The 19,999-nt window shown below is 44.6% G+C and overlaps 1 protein-coding gene across 5 annotated transcripts in view; it reads right to left on the bottom strand.

The window, feature by feature from the left end:
• Positions 1-19,999, bottom strand: part of DYRK1A (dual specificity tyrosine phosphorylation regulated kinase 1A) — a 149,760-nt gene that overhangs the window by 34,180 nt on the left and 95,581 nt on the right. For all 5 annotated transcript variants that reach the window (XM_084843712.1, XM_084843710.1, XM_084843711.1 and 2 more), the window contains one exon: positions 3,587-3,786. In XM_084843712.1, the coding sequence (XP_084699838.1) occupies positions 3,587-3,786 (200 nt within the window). The remainder of the gene's footprint in view (positions 1-3,586; positions 3,787-19,999) is intronic.

Genomic DNA, 19,999 nt, shown 5'->3' with positions numbered 1-19,999 from the left:
ATGCCCTCTCCCCCTGAACAGGGTTTGAACTGCGCCATAGTTTAATCCACGGTTAAGAGCTCTGAAACAGGAGGTGAGACGGCTAGAGTGCCGGTGGCGGAACTCTCGCTCCGAAGACGATCGGGCACGGGCTAGAGCTGTATCTTCAGCCTATCACATGGCGATGAAGGCAGAAAAAAGGAACACTACCTCTATCGCGTCTGCAGAGTTCTGTCCTAGGAGGCTGTTCCAAGTGGTCCGGAGCCTGGTTGGTCTAGTTGCTCTGGAACCGCTGGAGCATTCTAAGGCCTCCTGTGAGGCCCTGGCAAGGCACTTTGCAGATAAAATGTATCAGATCAGGAGTGTTATTCCATGCGCTGTGGATACAGTTAGTGAGCGAGAGGCGGCCTGTGGCAAACCGGTTTTGTGGGATCGGTTCCAGCTTCTTCCTTCTGATGAAGAGGACAAGGTGCTTTCATCTGTAAAGCCGACCACCTGCTTACTTGATCCTTGCCCATCTTGGCTCATTATGAGCTGCAGAAAGAGATTAGGTGAGGGGATCAGGGTGGTGGCGAATGCTTCCCTTGAGGAGGAAGTGATGCCATCAGCCCTCAAGGATGCAGGGATGAGACCGCTCTTAAAGAAGCCCTCCTTGGGTCCCCAAGTTCTGAATAACTTTCGCCCAGTCTCGAATCTGCCATTTTGGGGCAAAATCATTGAGCGGGTGGTGGCGATGCAGTTGAAGGCACACTTGGAAGAAGCCGATTATCTAGACCCATTTCAGTCGGGCTTCAGGCTTGGGCATGGGACAGAAACGGCCTTGGTGGATGATATGAGGAGGGCTTTGGAGAGGGGTGAATGCTCCTTCCTTGTTCTCCTCGACCTCTCAGCAGCTTTTGATACCGTTGACCACGGTCTCCTCCTGGACCGCCTGGAGGGGTTGGGCATTGGAGACACCATATTACGGTGGTTCCGGTCCTTCCTCTCCAGCAGGTACCAGAGGGTAGCACTGGGAGAGGAAGTGTTGGACCTGTGGCCGCTCACGTGTGGGGTGCCACAGGGTTCCATCCTCTCCCCGATGCTATTTAACATCTATGTGAAGCTGCTAGGGGCTATCATCAGGAGGTTTGGGGTATGGTGTCATCAATATGCGGATGACACGCAGCTCTACCTCTCGTTCAAATCTTCACCAGGGTTGGCCGTGGAATCCCTGTCTAAATGTCTGGAGACGGTGAGTGGCTGGATGGGGAGGAATAAGCTGAAGTTGAACCCTGCCAAGACTAAGGTACTTTTGATGGGAGACAAGAGATTGGGGGATGTTGACCTGGTGTTGAATGGGGTACAGCTACCCTTGAAAGACCAGGTCCGCAGCTTGGGGGTCATTTTAGACTCCCAGCTGTCCGTGGAGGCTCAGGTGTCAGCTGTGAGCCGGACAGTGCTGTACCAACTCCATCTGATACGGCGGCTGCACACCTACCTTCCTGACCATATGCTCCCATCTGTAGTACATGCCTTGGTCTCCTCTCTTCTAGACTACTGTAATGTGCTTTACGTGGGGTTACCCTTGAAGACGGTTCGGAAGCTGCAGCTGGTGCAGAACGCAATGGCTCACCTGATTAAAGGCAGCCGCCGGCATGATTACATCACTCCGATGCTGAAGGAGTTGCACTGGTTTCCAGTTGTTTTCTGGGCCAAATTCAAGGAGTTGGTTTTGACCTTTAAAAACCTATATGGTTCTGGCCCAGCCTATCTCAAGGAGTGCCTCCAGCAACACCAGACAGGCCACTTAACAAGATCAGCCTCAGATGACCTTCTCTCTGTCCCATCAGCCAGGACAGCAATGCTGGTGAGGATGAGGGAGAGGGCCTTCTCTGTGATGGCCCCCACTCTGTGGAACTCCTTCCCTAGGGAGCTTCCACCATGCCCCCTCTTTAATGAGCTTCCACCATGCACTGAAAACTTGGTTATTCAGACAGGCATTTGGAGTGGGTTAGGGTTTTTTAAATAATGTTTTAATGTATAATTTTACTGTTTTAAATTGTACTGTTGTACATCGCCCAGAGTGGCCAGGTGACTGCCCAGATGGACGATTAAAAAATTTAATAAATAAATAAAAATAAACAGGCATGAAAAAGAAAGAATTAGTAATAGATGAATACTGAGACTGTCTGTTAGAAAATGTCTGTAACACAGAAGATACCCAGTAAGTTATTACCATTTGAAAAGCAAAAAAGTTTTAGAATGCTGAAGTAATAATTATGGATACATCTAATTTAGATTCGATATTCAACAGAGAAGAACCGATGGAGAATTTTAAGACAATGTTCAAATTGTCTGAAGGTAATAATAAACCAGAGGTTTTCAACAAGCACAAAATTAGGATGAGATCCTAAAGTCTTGCCAGTGTAGCCCCAGTACTAGGGTTAAGATTGTACCAACTGCTAGCTGATGGACTCTGCCCCAGGCCCATGTGCTTGAATAGCCAGGTAATTATGGTTTCAAGTATTTTGGGGTGTCTTAATACAGAGTACAGATGTTGAAAATATTTTCTATGATGAGGTGTCTAGCTATGGAAGAAAGTGTTATTTGTACTTGGCTTTAGGTACCCCAATGAAGGAATGCAGATGCAATGAGCACCTTGTGGAATGGAGAGATAAACAACAAAGGAAGAAGCATAATAAACATTGACACGATCTTCATTGGATTAAGTAAGAAAAGTATTAAAAGTAGCTATGATATATTTCGGCAGCTACATCTTGCAAAAAAGATCATGCTCATTCTACTATAATTACAATAGATTAATGGTTGTGGGAAGAAAAAATATCTGATATTAACAACACAGAAAATCCGTGAATGCAAAGTGTGGGCTGGAGTGCCCATTCCATGTAAAATTTTAAATAAAAACCAATTTAAGTAGTTCTTGAATATTGGAAGCATTTCACATATTGTTTAATACTGTACTGTGTCTTTCTCCCCTGCCCCCATCTTTCTCTATACATATCTCTACAAATGATACAACAGTATAAATATTGCACAAACTTGTGGCTTTTCTAAGACCTCTCCGGATCAGCGCAGATGTAATGCTCCCAATTACTTAACCATGGTTAAAGCAATCAAGAGAGAGCTGTGAAGTTGCTTGCTCCTCTCCTGATGCCACACACTTCCTAGAGTGTGAACTGCTACCATTAGCCTTAACCATAACTGTTACATTGTTAGTGAGATTCCAACTCATACTGGCCCTCTTCAGGCATTCTAACCCTCATATGCTGAGGGGAGTGTGGGGACGCACTCAATGACCCTGCCAACTCTGCCACATCCTGTCCCTGTCGCCCAGTGGGCCAACTAACACATTCCTGCTCTCCCTGCACATTATTCTAATCACGCACGGGCCAGAACATCTGCACAAGTCTATGGTTAGACTGGAATTATACGTAACCATCAAACACGTTTCCAAATGCCCAGTTGCCACTGTGCAGTGAAGCAGCAGAGTCAAGAGGGTATGATTTGAACAGGATAAGCTGTTAGCAGGAGGGTCTGGAAGCCAGGCTAGGGAAAGAATATTAAGCATTATCTCAGTACAAATATTTATTTCCTACATGTCACATACCTGGTTGGTGAGAGGCTGTTGAATCTGGTCAGCATATGATAAGGCAGAAACCTGTTGGTCATTTATGTTCTGCGGCCGACGATCGCTGTACTGCTGATGCGAATGGGACATCTGTCCAGCCATCTGAAGGCCAGCAGCATGGAATGAAAATGACGGTGCAAGCCGAACAGATGAAGGTTTGCATGCTGAAGTCTCTGCTCCTAAAAAGGACAGTACAAGAGTTTAGTATAGCTTCCTTACTTCAGCTGAACTTTGCTTTCATGTCAAACATATAAACTGGGGGATTTTCAACTAGGAATATTTTAAAGAATTGGACAAAATGGGTCAAAGAAGGTCACCTCAGACTGAACAGCAAATTTCTCATTTGTAAAAACTGTAAATAAAACCTGTTGAGGAAAATGAATGCTTCAATATAATTTCGATGTAGTTTTCCTGACAAGCCAAAATTAAAATATGACTACATACTTGTGTGTGTGCATGTTGATTCTTTGTATGTATGTATGTATGTAGAATGGATATAATGTACATACACGTTCAATGATTTACTTACTATACATCCTAGGAGTAATATCAACATTTCGTTTTTGCAATCTTTTCTCTACAATAAGATCCAGTCCCACCACATATGCAGTACCTGCATGTAGAGAATAACCACTGAGCTAACTAGTGGCCATTTCCTCCTTCTTACCCTAGTCATGTGAACAAGCTTGTGTGCAGTCCATGATAAGCACCAAAAAAAAAAAAAAAAGGAGAATGGAAGGTCTGTGTGCATCTTCAATATTCCCCATCCAGCACTTCCCTCCTGTTCTGCCCAGAAACTACCAACCCTTGATTCAGGGAAGTCCTGACCCTTGGTCTGCAAGTACATGTCCATGTTCAGCACCCTTTTACCCATTTTTAAAAATAAAAATATGATTGGTTGGATCCAGACAAACACCTGAGGAAGGAGGTGGGCAAAGTTGGCTTTCCTGCCCCCTCCTCTCCCTGCAACACCCCACCCGAAACCCTCTTCTAAGGGCCAGGAAACCCTGAACAGTGTGGACTGTGGTTGAGGGAGAAAGGAATATCCTCTAAAACTGGGCAGAGGCACCTTCTATGAGCAAAGCTGTGGAAGTGGCCAAGGCTGGGGTGGGGTGGGGGTCACATGAGATAGCACCCTGTGTGTTTTTGTGTGCAAGGAGTTGACTTGTAACTAAATAAGCAAATTTCTTAAAATAAAATGGTTGAATAGGTGGTCTAACTGCAATTGCAAGCCTAAGCCTATTTTACTCAGAAATAAGCCCCACTGAGAGAGAAAAAGCTCAGTGAGACTTGCTCCCTAATAAATGATTTTAGGATTGTAATCTTACACCATAATCCTATATATGCCCACTCAGAAGTCCCATTGAATTAATTGGTGTTTACTCCCAGGAAAGTGGGTATAAGATTACAAAAGAAATGTATTGGGTTGGATCTAATATCGTTGTTCCACCAGCAGAATTGATACCGCTGGTGGAATGGGACTTCTGCATCCTCCCCTCCCCTCTGCAGCCCCCCTCCCCACCATGTGCCCTCCAACTCTGCTCTGGAGTGTCCCCCAAACCTCTGGAGCAGATTTGGAGGGGGCTGCATGGGGGAGGAGAGAATGGAAAAGTCTTGTTTTGCTGGTGGTATCCATTCCACTGGCAGAACATTGATATTAGATCCAACCCATTATTTAGTTGTAAATCAACTTATTTTATTGGTTATATTAATTAAGCAATTCGGTATTCACTTTTGTTTGGAGTATTTGCCGTCTGAAGTATAAATGGGAAACCTGATTTAAATCATCAGTTAAATCATTCCCTGCTACAAATCAAGCAGGGAATATGGCAGACACCTGTAAAAAATATTGTTTAACATTTCATTCATTCATTCATTCATTCAAATATTTTAGTGCATTGCTTCTGCTGTTACACTCTAGGCTGTTTTAAGTGCTTGCTAAATCTTTTAGTAATTGCTTTATTGTGTTTTACTGTTGGTTCTAGTACAGAAATACTAAACTACTAAGTTTTAGTAGTTACAAAACAGAAATTTAAAATAAAAATTAAGTAAATTTTTGTGATATTTCACTGTGGTACCCATTCAATAAATTGCACCAAAAGGACTGTAACAGAAATTTGATGCTTTCAGATAATAAACATTGTTTCTACTGGCTCTTCCTCTGTTTTACTTAGAAAGATGACAGCAGTGCTGTGAGTCATAGTGTAGGCAAAGTTTAGTATTTGCAGAAGTCCAAGTCTATGCAGATATTTGTGCATAAACACCTGAACTGACATCTATTCTGAAACAGGTGGACTGCTGCTGCTCAACTTAGCTACATGACACTAAGCATACATGAAAAACAGCCTTGCTACAGTTTTTCAACAGTATAATATTATACATCAGTACGGGAAAGAGGCTGCTCTAGTGACCCTTGGAATGCAGGACAAAATACCAACACCATCCCCTCACAACCACAATTAAGACTAGAGCATCTAGTCATATATATGTAAAGCTATATATTTCTAAATATATACATAGCCATTTGTTGCATGAAAAGGCTTTGGTATCTGGTGTAACTTATAATCTTGTACAATATTTACCCTTTCAGGAGACTCATTTTGTTCATACGAGGGGACCAGCTCAAGAAATGCTTAGTATTGTTCGTGTCAATTAAGACTTTCACCCAATTAAAGAAACCAAAGTCAATTAATCATATGAATGTTAACTGATCCAGTGATTAGTCAATTAAATGGCACAGGTATGCATATAAATAGAATAGTTCAGTTCTCACACTCTCTAGCCTAGTTCAGGCATAAGGATCCCACTCTGATAAACATGATTTATCAGACTGGAAACCAGCCATGTGCCTCCATGCTCCCTCCTCATCCTGACTGCCCCTGCACACCCAGCTTAAGCAAAGGAACCTTAGGGCACAAACCTATGGCGAACTCAGAGGCTTGCAGGCATCCTATGCAGAGAGGGAGGAGCAGCAGAGATAATTTTTACCTCTGCGCTCCTCTCACTCTGCATGTTGGCTAGATGGGCTTTTTCACCTGTCTAGCTGGAGCACGATGGAGAGGGAGGGAAGGAGGCTGGAGAGGCTTCGGGATACATCATATTCTGGCTTCCCCAGTCCCCTCCCCACCTACCAGTATGCCCCCTTTAACTCTTCTCCGAGGTCCCCTTTGCAATCTCGGAGAGGCAGCTGGAGTGGTTCTCTCCATGCTGGCTGTGGCAGGGAGGGGAGAGCAGATTTCTGGACCTGCAGAGTACTGTTTCCTACCTGGAATCTAGGCATCTGAATTATCCTATGGCCCCCCAGACTCTGGGGGGCCATAGGATTGCTCCCTTAGTTTCTTAAACCAAGGTTGCATCATTTGAACACCATGAGAAACTGGTTTAAGGAACTACAGCTGCAATCCTACACACATATGGAAGACCAATCAAAATCAATGGGCTTACTTCTGAGTAGGCATGCATACGATTGCGCAATAAGACAGCTCTGCTGAAGCCAGACACAAGAGGGGAGGAGGGAACATGGAGGCACATGCTTTGTTGTTGGGCTGATAAACTATGGCTTAACTGAGTGGGATAATTATGTCTGAATCAGGCCTATCTGTGGTTTTAGATCATAAATATCCCTGTTGCAGCAGACACCATATAAGGTTCTGTAGGTATTAGTTTTAAAAAATAATTAAACTTTAAAAATATCTGCTGCTCACTTAAATTAGGGCATCTTTTTAATTGATTGAAAGACTATCAACCAATTAAGTCTCAACATCCTAGTGGCAATATATCACTATGCAAGAGAATCTCCAGGTAAAACATCCATCTATTTTCACTTTCCAGAAATACCTTAAAACTGAAAATACAAATTTTCAGAGCTTAACTATTTTTTGCTCCAAATGGTTTTCATTAATGACCATGTTAGAAGTGTTTAAATATCTATACAAAATATTTCCTGGCCAGAGTAGGAACCTTGGTGTCTCACATCAATGCAACAGTGACCGGGAAGATAAGGTAAGAGCCATGCTGGATCAGATCAAAGTCCATCTAGTCCAGCATTCTGTTCACACAGTGGCCAACCAGTTGCCCAGAGAAAACCCACAAGCAGGACATCAGTGCAACAGCACCCTCCCACAGGAGGTAGCATATAGCCATCTGGACTAGTAGCCACTGACAGCTTTATCTTCCAGGTATTTATCCAATCCCCTTTTAAAGCCATCCAATTTGGTGGCCATCACTACTTCCGTCTTGTGGAAGTGAATTGCATAGTTTAACTATGTAATGTGTTTAGAAGTACTTCCTGCCCTGAATCTCCCACTAATCAGCTTCATGATGACCCTGGGTTCTAGTATTATGAGAGGGGTTTAAAAATGCCCTGCTATCTGCTTTCTCCACACCATGCATAATTTTGTATATCTCTATGATATATATCTCCCTTACACACCTTTTTTTCAAGCTAAACAGTCCCTGATGTTGTACCCTTTCCTCATAGGGCAGTTGCTCCAGCCCCTTGATCATCTTAGATGCCCTTTTCTGCACTTTTCCCAACTCCACAATATTGTTTTTTAGGTGTGGTTACCAGAACTATACACAGTATTCCAAGTGTGGTCACACCATAGATTTGTGTAAGGGGTGTGTGATCTTGGCAGTTTTATTTTCAATTCCTTTCCTAATGCTGCCTAACACAGAATTTGCCTTTTCACAGCAGCACACTGGGTTAGTATTTTCATTAAGCTGTCCACCACAAGTCCAAGATCTCTTTTTTGGTCAATCACTACTAGTGCGGATCCCATCAGCATCTACTTGGTTGGGATGTTTTGTTCCAATGTGCATTACTTTACACTTCCTTACATTGACCCATCTAGATTGCCTAACTCAGAAACCCACATTCTATTTGCCATAAACAGATAACCCACTCTCACTACAGAAAAACAGATGTTGGAAAATTATTTCACTATAAGTACGTATATAGCTGGATCTCTAGCATGTACTGATGTAAAAGGCCTGTTAACTTATTGGAAACAAGCTTAGCCTGTTTTACTTGATGGAAAATAGTAAGTTAATGATATGATATTACACTCAACACTACAAAATTCTACACATTTTCAACTAGGAAACTGCCCTATGAAATAGATTGAAAAAGTCCATACAAGAGTTTGTTTACCATAATTAGAGAAAACCCATATTTACATGAGTGATTTCTTAACACAAAGTAAACAGGAAAAAGTGCACATGGGAAAACCAACTTATCCAAGAAGTAGCAGATGCTTTGGTACATACTACTGCAATGTTAGGGGTCCACAGAAGAAGCCACCTCGAAGGTTGTTGTACAGTCAGGCGTACCTTGGTAATGGTGCATTGCACCAGCTAATCCTTCTACCACTTGATCGAACCGCAGCTTGGCGGTGGCTACATTTTGGCGGAGCTGAGTTTGGTCTGGACACAACACGAGGACGATAGCAAAGTTAAAGAAGTATTTCTACATTAAAAGGCACCTGGAACTATTGCTAGCACTTCGGTGTAGCCAATAATGATAAGCACTTCCCTGAAGTTCGTGGTCTTTCTTTTTGATGTCAAACCCCCAAACCTGGATACAAACTTGGATTGTGAAAGACTCTTTTTATAGTGAAACTGACAGACATGTGCCAGACACATATGCACATATACTGTCCAGTTCAGATCTTTGGGAAGGCAGTGCATTATACAAATAAATGTCCAATACTGGTATACTAATTGATAGTTTTGAATGTTACTATTGTAAAGTACATTAAAGTACATTATTACCCAGATCCATTTCAGTCCAGCTTCAGGCATGGATGTACTAAAACAGCCTTGGTTGCCCTAATGGATGATCTCTGTCAGGAGAGGAACAGGCTGTATATGACCTGTTGATTCTCATTCATTCATTCATTCATTCATTCATTTATGGTATTTATATATCACTAAACATAATAAAATCCCTCAGCAATTCACATATAAATATTAAAATCACATTTGAAATACAGTATTAAAAACACAATATTAAAAACAATTACAATTACAAAAAAAGCAATACAAGGAGCAGTAAGATAGAGCAACATGATTAATTTAATTACAGCCCAGGGAAAGCCTGGGTGAAGAGGTGTGTTTTCAGGAGGTGTTTAAATAATGCCACATTTTTTGCTTCCAAAACTGCACAAGAGAGGGCTTTCCAAAGGGCGGGTGCGGCTACCGAGAAAGCCCACCTTCAGGGTATTGCATGGCGACATTCCAGTAGTTTTGGAATGACCAGCAAGCCCTCCTCTAATGATCTTAAAGGTCACCTGGGTATGCATAAGGGAAAGCGGTCTGATAGGTATCCTGGTCCCAAGTTGTTTAGGGCTTTCTATGACAATAACATAACCTTGTACGTGCCTCGGTAGCTAATAGGTAGCCAATGCAGTTCTTTTAACACAGATGTTATGTGAGCATAGCTGCTACACTCTGTACTAATTGAAGCTTCTGAATAAGGGTACTCTCACATAGAGCATGTTGAAGTCTAATCATGAGGTTATCAGTGTGTGGATCATTGTGGCTATTTATTTAAAACATTTCTATCCCGCCCTATATCATTAAGATCTCAGGGTGGCATATCCCTAGCCAGGAACAGGCATGGTGGGCATACCAACCAAGTTGGTAATGGGCGCTCCAGGCCACCGAGGTCCCCCAGGCCTCCAGTGATAAAGAGGGATCTAGGAGCACTCCCAAACTGCTCCTTCAGAGGGAATGCAACCCCATCCAGAAAAGGGAATAGCCCAGTTCCTGGACCTGGGAACTGCCAACCTGTAGGGGCTCTTTCTTACTCAGATTCAGCTTCAGTTTCTTGGCCCTCATCTAAGCCATAACTGCATCCAGGCACTGTTTCAAAACATACACGGCCTCTCCCAATTCAGATGTCACAGAGAAATGCAGCTGGGTATCATCAGCATACTCATGACACCTTGCCTCAAATCTCCTGATGACCACTCCCAACAGCTTCTTATAGATGTTAAATAAGATGGTGTCCTGTGGCACCCCACGGTTCAGCTGCCATGGGGCTGAGGCACAGTCATCCAATGCTATTCTCTGGAACCAACCCCCCACCTATGAGTCAAATCACTGTAGAACAGTGCATCCAACTCCCAAAGAAAAAAAAACATTGCTTGGTGCTGGAAAAGCATTAGCATAGGTACAGAGGAAATCCCTCTAAGAAGAGAATTCCTTAAGTGGGGAAGGACGTGCCCTGCTGAAAATGCCCTCTCCTTGTAAGCTTGGGCAAAAGATTACTGACAAAAATATTCATGTTATTACAACATTCTCAGCACCATCCTGTGCATATTGTCTAAGAAGAACACCCTATTAAATCCAATGGGACTTACCTCCAAGTAAGTGTACATAGGATTGTATTGTCTCGCTATTAGGAAGCATTAAAATATTTTAGTTCTCTCCATGCATATCTTCTGGATATTCAACTGCATAACTAAGTAAGCTATTCATCCAGAGGCGGCGGGGGGGGGGGGGGGATTCTTAACCATTTAGAGTCCCTAGGGTTCACCAATGTAAATTAAGTATCTTGCACTGAAAACAGTTTTCTAAAGAACAGCAGGCACAGCAATTGATCTATATTCTTTTCACAGAGGTAATTCCAAAACAAGATGAAACTTTATGGAATTAAAACAAACCTTAAAAAATAATGAAAGAGAAAATATCACCTAGTGCAGCTCACTAAGCACCTTACAGATCAGTAACCTGAGTGCACAACTTAAAATTATTTAATGGATCACTAGTACATTTTATTTAAAGGCAGAAGTTTGAAAATTCAGTCCTCACTCAGTCATAAATTCATGAATGCCCCAACACTGCAGCTCCCAAATGTAGCTCAACCTACAGTGGTACATAATGCGATAGTATAATGCATGCAGCTGAAGTTAACCATCAAACAGGCAAGCCTGAACTTGCTGACATACCATTTTTTTTGGTACATGCAATACCGTAATTTGGAGTTCACCCACCAACATAATCATGCCAGCAGACTCCATAACTGCAATTCACAACTGCATGACACTGTACTCTGCACATAGGTATGTAGTTTTGGCTACAGTTTTAGCTGGACCCCATCTCCTGCATGCCCTCCATCCTACTTACAGATCCCCCAAAGCTAACAAGACATATTTCAATCTCTACCAAAAGGATTCAGATGTGACAGATGGCACTTTGAACATGAACACACGGAAGCTAAAATTTGCTAATTTCAGTTCCGCCTGTGTGATATTCTGCTCCAAGTAAAGAAATCAGGGTGTGTTTAGGTTATGGGATGAATTCACTGGAGGTTTTAGCTATATGAAGAGTTTTTAAGATGGCAATAATTATGCCACCTGACCCACTCTGGTGCTTAAAATAGCCATCAATCTGGGTAGCTTCAGTTCCAAACAAATGGCTTTTTAAAATACTTGGAAGACTAGAATCCCTCTTTTTATGCATCTCAGATTGGTTTCTATTGTGCTAACCAAGCTCTACAAGATTGCTTGAGTAACCTGCGAACAATTCTCAGGAAGAGTCTGCAATTCTGGTAAAATAGGTATATATGCAAGACATTGCCTAAAAGGTAAAGGTGTCCCCAACCAGTCGTGTCTGACTCTAGGGTGCGATGCTCATCCCCGTTTCTAAGCCGAAGAGCCAGCGCTGTCCGAAGATGCTTCCGTGGTCATGTGGCCGGCATGACTGAACACCGAGGTGCACGGAACGCTGTTACCTTGCCCGCCAAAGCAGTGCCTATTTATCTACTTGCAATTTCTTGCTTTCAAACTGCTAGGTTGGCAGGAGCTGGGACTGAAGACGGGAGCTCACTCTGTCACGCAGCACTCGGGTCTCGAACTGCTGACCTTCCAGTCTGCAGTTCAGCGTCTTAACCACTAAGCCACCGCGGTCGGACATTGCCTACCACTCTATTAATTTTATCTTAGATCCAGTAAAAACCTAGCAGTGACTGCAGGTTGAGATAGACTGGACGTAGTACCACTGATCACAGCACAAGAATACAGAATCAACTACACTGAAGCTCTTATATGGAAATCGGTAAGCAATAGATTTCATTTATTACTGTTGGGAGGTGCAGCAGTGAACAGGGAAAAGAACAAAAATGACTGAGTTCACACAACACGATAACCCACACTCAAGATTGAATATGGGTCAAGTGTGGGTTGTCACTGAACTGTGGGTTTTTGTTGAAATGTGGGTTGTTGTGTTGTCTGAACCCTGTTAACCACAGACAACCTATGAAGACCACCCATGGTTTGTTGTTGGGTTGTGAACTATGTGTTGTTTGTGGTTAATAAACCATAGCTTGTTATCACGGCTGGGTTCAGATAATGTGACAACCCACATGTTCAACAACAACCCACAGTTCAACGGCAACCCACACTCAATCCATGCTCAACCTTGAGTGTGGGTTATTCTGTTGTGTGAACCCAGTCATTTTTGTTCTATTCCTGTTCAGTGGGTAACACAGACGGGACAGTGGGCAGGGAGGGGATTGAGGAAGCCAGGATACAATGTATCCTGGGGCCTCCCCAGCCTCCTTCCCTCCGCTGCACCCCAGCTAGATGGGAAAATAAGCCCATCTAGCCAAACTGCAGAGTGGGAGGAGTGCGGAGGCAGAGAGTTCAGAGGCTTTCAGGCATCACCATAGGATTGCGCCCTTAATTAACATTAATTCCTTATTTTGGAACTTTTATTTGACTCTCCCTCTAAGGTAGTAGAGTAATACATATATTTATCTAATTTGACCATAAGAACCCTGAGAAGCTGGTCACCAAGACCGACACCAACTGAACTAAGATCTGAGGTGAAGCCTCTTTTGACTAATTACAGGAATTTATTTTGCTGGACCAAACTAGCTCTTCAAAACTGAATTTTTAATATAACAAATTTAGCATGAAAGGAGCTTTATAATTCCTATATTATTCACCTTCACTATAATTTATTTATTTTATTTATTTTATTTCTTAATTACCTCAAAAATAAATTTCTCTATTTTATTTTATTCAATTTATTCAAAGCATTTATATCCCACTCCTCAGTCAAGGCTCCCAGAGGGGCTTACAAAAATCAGCAATCAGATAGTCCCTGCCCTCAGGCTCACAATCTAAAAAGACAGGAGATATAAGGAAAGGACACTCAGCTGTGGATGTGTCTGGTGGTGAAAAGAAAATCCGATGCTGTAAAGAACAATACTGTTTAGGAACCTGGAATGTCAGATCAATGAATCAAGGTAAGCTGGAGGTGGTCAAACATGAGATGGCAAGATTGAACATTGACATCTTGGGAATCAGCGAACTCAAATGGACAGGCATGGGCGAATTTAATTCAGGTGACCATCATATCTACTATTGTGGGCAAGAATCCCTTAGAAGAAATGGAGTAGCACTCATAGTCAACAAAAGGGTGGGAAAAGCAGTACTGGGGTACAATCTTAAAAATGATAGAATGATCTCAGTACGAATCCAAGGCAAACCATTCAACATCACAGTAATTCAAGTCTATGCCCCAACCACTGAGGCCGAAGAAGCTGAGGTTGATCGGTTCTATGAAGACCTACAACACCTTCTAGAACTAACACCAAAAAAAGATGTCCTCTTCATCATAGGGGATTGGAATGCTAAAGTAGGAGGTCAAGAAATCACCGGGATAACAGGCAGGCATGGCCTTGGTGTACAAAATGAAGCAGGACAAAAGCTAATAGAGTTTTGCCAAGAGAACATGCTGATCATAGCAAACACTCTTTTCCAACAGCACAAGAGGCGACTCTACACATGGACATCACCAGATGGTCAATATCGAAATCAGATTGATTATGTCCTTTGCAGCCAAAGATGGAGAAGCTCCATACAGTCAGTAAAAACAAGACCTGGAGCTGACTGTGGCTCAGATCATGAGCTGCTTCTTGCAAAATTTCGGCTTAAATTGAAGAACGTCGGGAAAACCACTAAACTGTTCAGGTATGACCTAAATCATATCCCTGATGAATATACAGTGGAGGTGAGGAATAGATTTCAGGGATTAGACCTGATAGACAGAGTGCCTGAGGAACTATGGACGGAGGTCCGTAACATTGTTCAGGAGGCAGCAACGAAATCCATCCCAAAGAAAAAGAAATGCAAGAAAGCCAAGTGGCTGTCTGATGAGGCTTTACAAGTAGCTCACGAAAGAAGGGAAGCAAAAAGTAAGGGAGAAAGGGGAAGATATACCCAACTGAATGCAGAGTTCCAGAGAATAGCAAGGAGAGACAAGAAGGCCTTCTTAAATGAACAATGCAAAGAAATCGAGGAAAACAACAGAATGGGAAAGACTAGAGATCTCTTCAAGAAAATTGGAGATCTCAAGGGAACGTTTTGTGCAAAGACGGGCATGATAAAGGACAAAGAAGGCAGGGACCTAACAGAAGCAGATGAGATTAAGAAGAGGTGGCAAGAATACACAGAAGAACTATACAGGAAAGATCTGAATGTCCCTGATAACCATGATAGTGCGGTCACTGAACTTGAGCCGGACATCCTAGAGAGTGAAGTCAAGTGGGCCTTAGGAAGCATTAGTAACAACAAAGCTAGTGGAGATGACAGTATTCCAGCCGAGCTATTTAAAATCCTAAAAGATGATGCTGTTAAAGTGCTGCACTCAATATGCCAACAAATCTGGAACACTCAACAGTGGCCACAAGACTGGAAAAGGTCAGTTTACATTCCAATTCCAAAGAAGGGCAACGCCAAAGAGTGTTCAAACTACCGCACAATTGCGCTCATTTCACATGCCAGCAAGGTGATGCTCAAAATCCTACAAGCTAGGCTTCAGCAGTATGTGAACCGAGAACTACCGGAAGTACAAGCTGGGTTTCGAAGAGGCAGAGGAACTAGAGATCAAATCGCCAACATTCGCTGCATCATGGAGAAAGCAAGAGAATTCCAGAAAAACGTCTATTTCTGCTTCATTGACTACGCTAAAGCCTTTGATTGTGTGGATCACAACAAACTGTGGCAAATTCTTAAAGTGATGGGAGTACCAGACCACCTTACCTGTCTCCTGAGAAACCTGTATGAGGGTCAAGAAGCAACAGTCAGAACCAGACATGGAACAACCGATTGGTTCAAAATTGGGAAAGGAGGACGACAAGGCTGCATATTGTCACCCTGCTTATTTAACTTATATGCAGAGTACATCATGAGAAACGCCGGGTTGGATGAATCAGAGGTCGGAATTAAGATTGCTGGGAGAATTATCAACAACCTCCGATATGCAGACGATACCACCCTAATGGCAGAAAGCGAAGAGGATCTCAAGAGCCTCTTGTTGAGGGTGAAAGAGGAGAGTGCAAAAGCTGGTTTGAAACTCAACATTAAAAAAACGAAGATCATGGCATCTGGCCCCATCACTTCCTGGCATATAGAAGGGGAAGAAATGGAAGCAGTGACAGATTTTACTTTCTTGGGCTCCAAGATCACCACAGACGGTGACTGTAGCCATGAAATTAAAAGACGCTTGCTCCTGGGGAGGAAAGCTATGGCCAACCTAGACAGCATAGTAAGAAGCAGAGACATCACCTTGCCGACAAAGGTCCGTCTAATCAAAGGTATGGTTTTCCCAGTAGTAATGTATGGCTGTGAGAGCTGGACTATAAGGAAGGCTGAGCGCCGAAGAATTGATGCTTTCGAACTGTGGTGCTGGAGAAGACTCTTACGAGTCCCCTGGACTGCAAGGAGGTCCAATCAGTCCATCCTAAAGGAAATCAACCCTGAGTGCTCATTGGAAGGACAGATAATGAAGCTGAAGCTGAAATATTTTGGCCACCTAATGCGAAGAGAAAACTCCCTGGAAAAGACCCTGATGCTGGGAAAGACTGAAGGCAAAAGGAGAAGGGGACGGCAGAGGATGAGATGGCTAGATAGCATCACGGATGCAATGAATATGAACTTGAGCACGCTCCGGGAGAGAGCGCAGGACAGGAAGGCCTGGCGTGCTATGGTCCATGGGGTCACGAAGAGTCGGACACGACTGAACGACTGAACAACAACATAAGGAAAGGGATTGGAATGGAGGAAGGAGAAAAAGCATGATGGTGATGCTTAATTCAGTTGCCCAGATGGCTGAACTCAGGTTTGCACTGCATGTATCATCCTTGTGGACTGGCCTGTTCTCTGCTGTTCATTTTAGCACATGGGAGTTAACTTTGGCTGCAGCAGTCCATAGATGTTAAAGTTTAAAATCTTAATCTGAGTTATCTGATAATCCAAAGGATTCCAGTTACGGACTGGAGGCACTGTACAGTATAACTTAAAACATAACATAATCAAATACAATAAAAACAATAACACTATAAAACCAATATATATCAACAAGGAGCCTGGGGAAGGAGGACCAGCCAGCAGCTGCACCAGGTGGATCCTGAGCCTGAGCCTGCGTCTGCCCCCACCCACAGGTACTTAAGGCGGGGCTGCCAGAGGCAGCGCCTTGGCATGCGCCTCGGCGTCGCGCCAAGTGCGACGCTAAGTGTGTACTTAGCGTCGCACTTGGAGTCGCGTAAGATCTGAAGACCTACCCACCTGCCTCTCCAGAGACACCAGCAGCCACAATACCAGCAGCAAATAGCAGCAGCAGAGGGCAGCAGTTTTAAAGACAAGGGGAAAGGGGCAAACATGGACTATCTGCTCCTTCTTAGCTACTGTTCTCTTTTATCTCTTTTATATTCTTTTAAACTGTTGCACATTTTATATCCTAACATTTTAATATGTGCCTGGGAGGACTATTGGGCAACTCAGGGGGTCGGGGAGGTGCCACCATAACTGTGGTCATGGGCAGGGGGAGGTATGGCATTGGGGGATTAACAGGCCAGCTGAGGAGAAGAGGGGCTAGATACCTTACAGCTGTCCCCTCTTCTGGTTCTTCCCCCGACCTGATGGTTCCTGGCAGCCTTACCAGTCTGCCTTCGGGTCTGGTGGTGCTGCTGCTGAATGCCAGGTCGGCCCAAAATAAAATCTCCCTCATCCATGATTTGATTGTGGATGAGGGGGCTGACTTGGCATGTATTACTGAGACCTGAGTGGGGGAACTGGGAGGGGTCACTCTCTCCCAGTTGTGCCCTCCTGGCTACTTGGTGCAGCACCAACACCGACTTGAGGGTCGGGGAGAGGGGGTTGCTGTGGTCTATAGGAATTCAATCTCCTTCTCCAGGCTTCCTGCTCATTCGAGTGCAGATCTTGAGTGTTTGTACCTTGTGTTGGGTACCCGGGACAGATTAGGGATTCTGCTGGTGTACCGCCCACCCCGCTGCCCATCAGACTCCCTGCCTGAGCTGACGGAGGTGGTCTCGGACTTGGTGTTGAGGTTCTCAACTTCCATGCCGAGGCCGCTGTATCCGGGGCGGCTCAGGACTTCATGGCCGCCATGACAACCATGGGGCTGTCCCAACATGTCATCGGCCCAACGCATATAAAAGGACACACGCTTGATCTGGTTTTCTCAACTGGGAAGGAGGATGGTGATCTGAAAGTGGAGGACTTAACATCTGTCCCTTTGTCATGGTCAGATCACTTCCTGCTGAGGTTTAGACTCCTGGCGGCCTTCCCCCTCTGCAAGGGTGGGGGACCTATTAAAATGGTCCACCCCCCGGAGATTAATGGATTCCGATGGATTCCAGAGGGCTCTGGGGGATTTTCCTGCTGGTATGGCTGGTGCTCCTTTCAAAGCCCAGGTCGCTCTGTGGAATGCAGAGATGACTCGGGCGGCTGACACGATCGCGCCCAAGCGCCCTCTCCCTCTGAGCAGAGCCCGGCCAGCTCCTTGGTATACACCTGAGCTGAGGGCAATGAAGCAAGAGGGGAGACGGCTAGAACGCAGGTGAAGGAAAACCCGTGCTGAGTCTGACCGAACACAGGTAAGAGCCCACTATCGAGCCTACTCTGTGGCGGTGAGGGTGGCAAAGAGACAGTTCTTTTCCACCAGCATTGCATCTTCTCAGTGTCGTCCAGCGGAGCTTTTCCGAGTGGTTCGCGGCCTGTTACATTCTGGGCCAGGAAGAGAGACGGTGGAACCCTCGGTAGCACGCTGTGACAAGTTTGCACAGCACTTTGAGGATAAAGTCGCTCAGATTCGTCATGAATTGGACACCACCATTAATGCAGTTCCATTGGTAGAGGCGTTCAGAGCACCGTCTAGTCCAGTTCTATTGGATGAGTTTCAGTTACTGAGGCCTGAGGATGCGGACAAGATGCTTGGCCAAGTCCGATCGACCACTTGTGTGCTTGACCCTTGCCCTTCATGGCTTATTAAATCAAACAAGAAAGGGATGTCCGGCTGGGTCCAGGTGGTTGTAAATTCCTCCTTGAGAGAGGGAGTGGTGCCTGCCACTTTAAAAGAGGCAGTAATTTGACCACTCCTGAAAAAGCCTAACCTGGACCCAGAGGATGTTAACAATTATAGGCCAGTGGCCAACGTCCCCTTCCTGGGCAAGGTGCTTGAGCGGGGTGGTTGTGGGACAGCTCCAGGCACTCTTGAATGAAACGGATTATCTAGATCCATTTCAATCGGGCTTCAGGCCTGGTTTTGGAACGGAAACTGCCTTGGTCGCCCTGTGGGATGACCTCTGCCGGGAGAGGGACAGGGGGAGTGCGACCCTGTTGATTCTCCTGGACCTCTCAGCGGCTTTCGATACCATCGACCATGGTATCCTTCTGGATAGGTTGTCTGGGTTAGGAGTTGGAGGCACTGCACTATAGTGGTTCCGCTCCTACTTGGATGGCCGATTCCAGAAGGTGGTGCTGGGGGATTATTGCTCTGTGCCATGGCAATTGTGCCATGGGGTTCCACAGGGCTCTATTCTATCCCCCATGCTGTTTAACGTCTACATGAAACCGCTGGGGGAGGCTATCCAGAGGTGTGGGCTGAGGTGCCATCAATATGCGGATGACACCCAGCTCTACCTCTCTTTCTCATCAAAACCAGGTGAGGCAGTGGCTGTTCTGAACTTCTGAATCAGTGCCTGGGCACGGTAATGGACTGGATGAGGGCTAATAAACTGAAACTCAATCCAGATAAGACGGAGGTACTGTTAGTGGGTGGTTTGTCTGCCCGGCTAGGTGATATTCAACCTGTTCTGGAGGGGGTTGCACTCCCCCTAAAGGATCAGGTTCGTAGTTTGGGGGTGCTCTTGGATCCAGAACTGTCACTTGAGGCACAGGTGAACTCAGTGGCACGGAGCACTTTTTATCAGCTTAGGCTGGTATACAAACTATGCCCTTATCTGGACAGAGATAGCCTAGCTACAGTTATCCATGCTCTGATAACTTCTCATCTGGATTACTGCAATGCGTTATACGTGGGGCTGCCTTTGAAAACGGTCCGGAAACTTCAGCTGGTCCA

This window comes from Heloderma suspectum, chromosome 3 (genome assembly GCF_057233095.1).
Source record: "Heloderma suspectum isolate Gila_16-S chromosome 3, 16-S_ref, whole genome shotgun sequence".
Taxonomy (NCBI): Eukaryota; Metazoa; Chordata; class Lepidosauria; order Squamata; family Helodermatidae; genus Heloderma; species Heloderma suspectum.
This window is presented reverse-complemented; position numbering and strand designations above follow the sequence as displayed.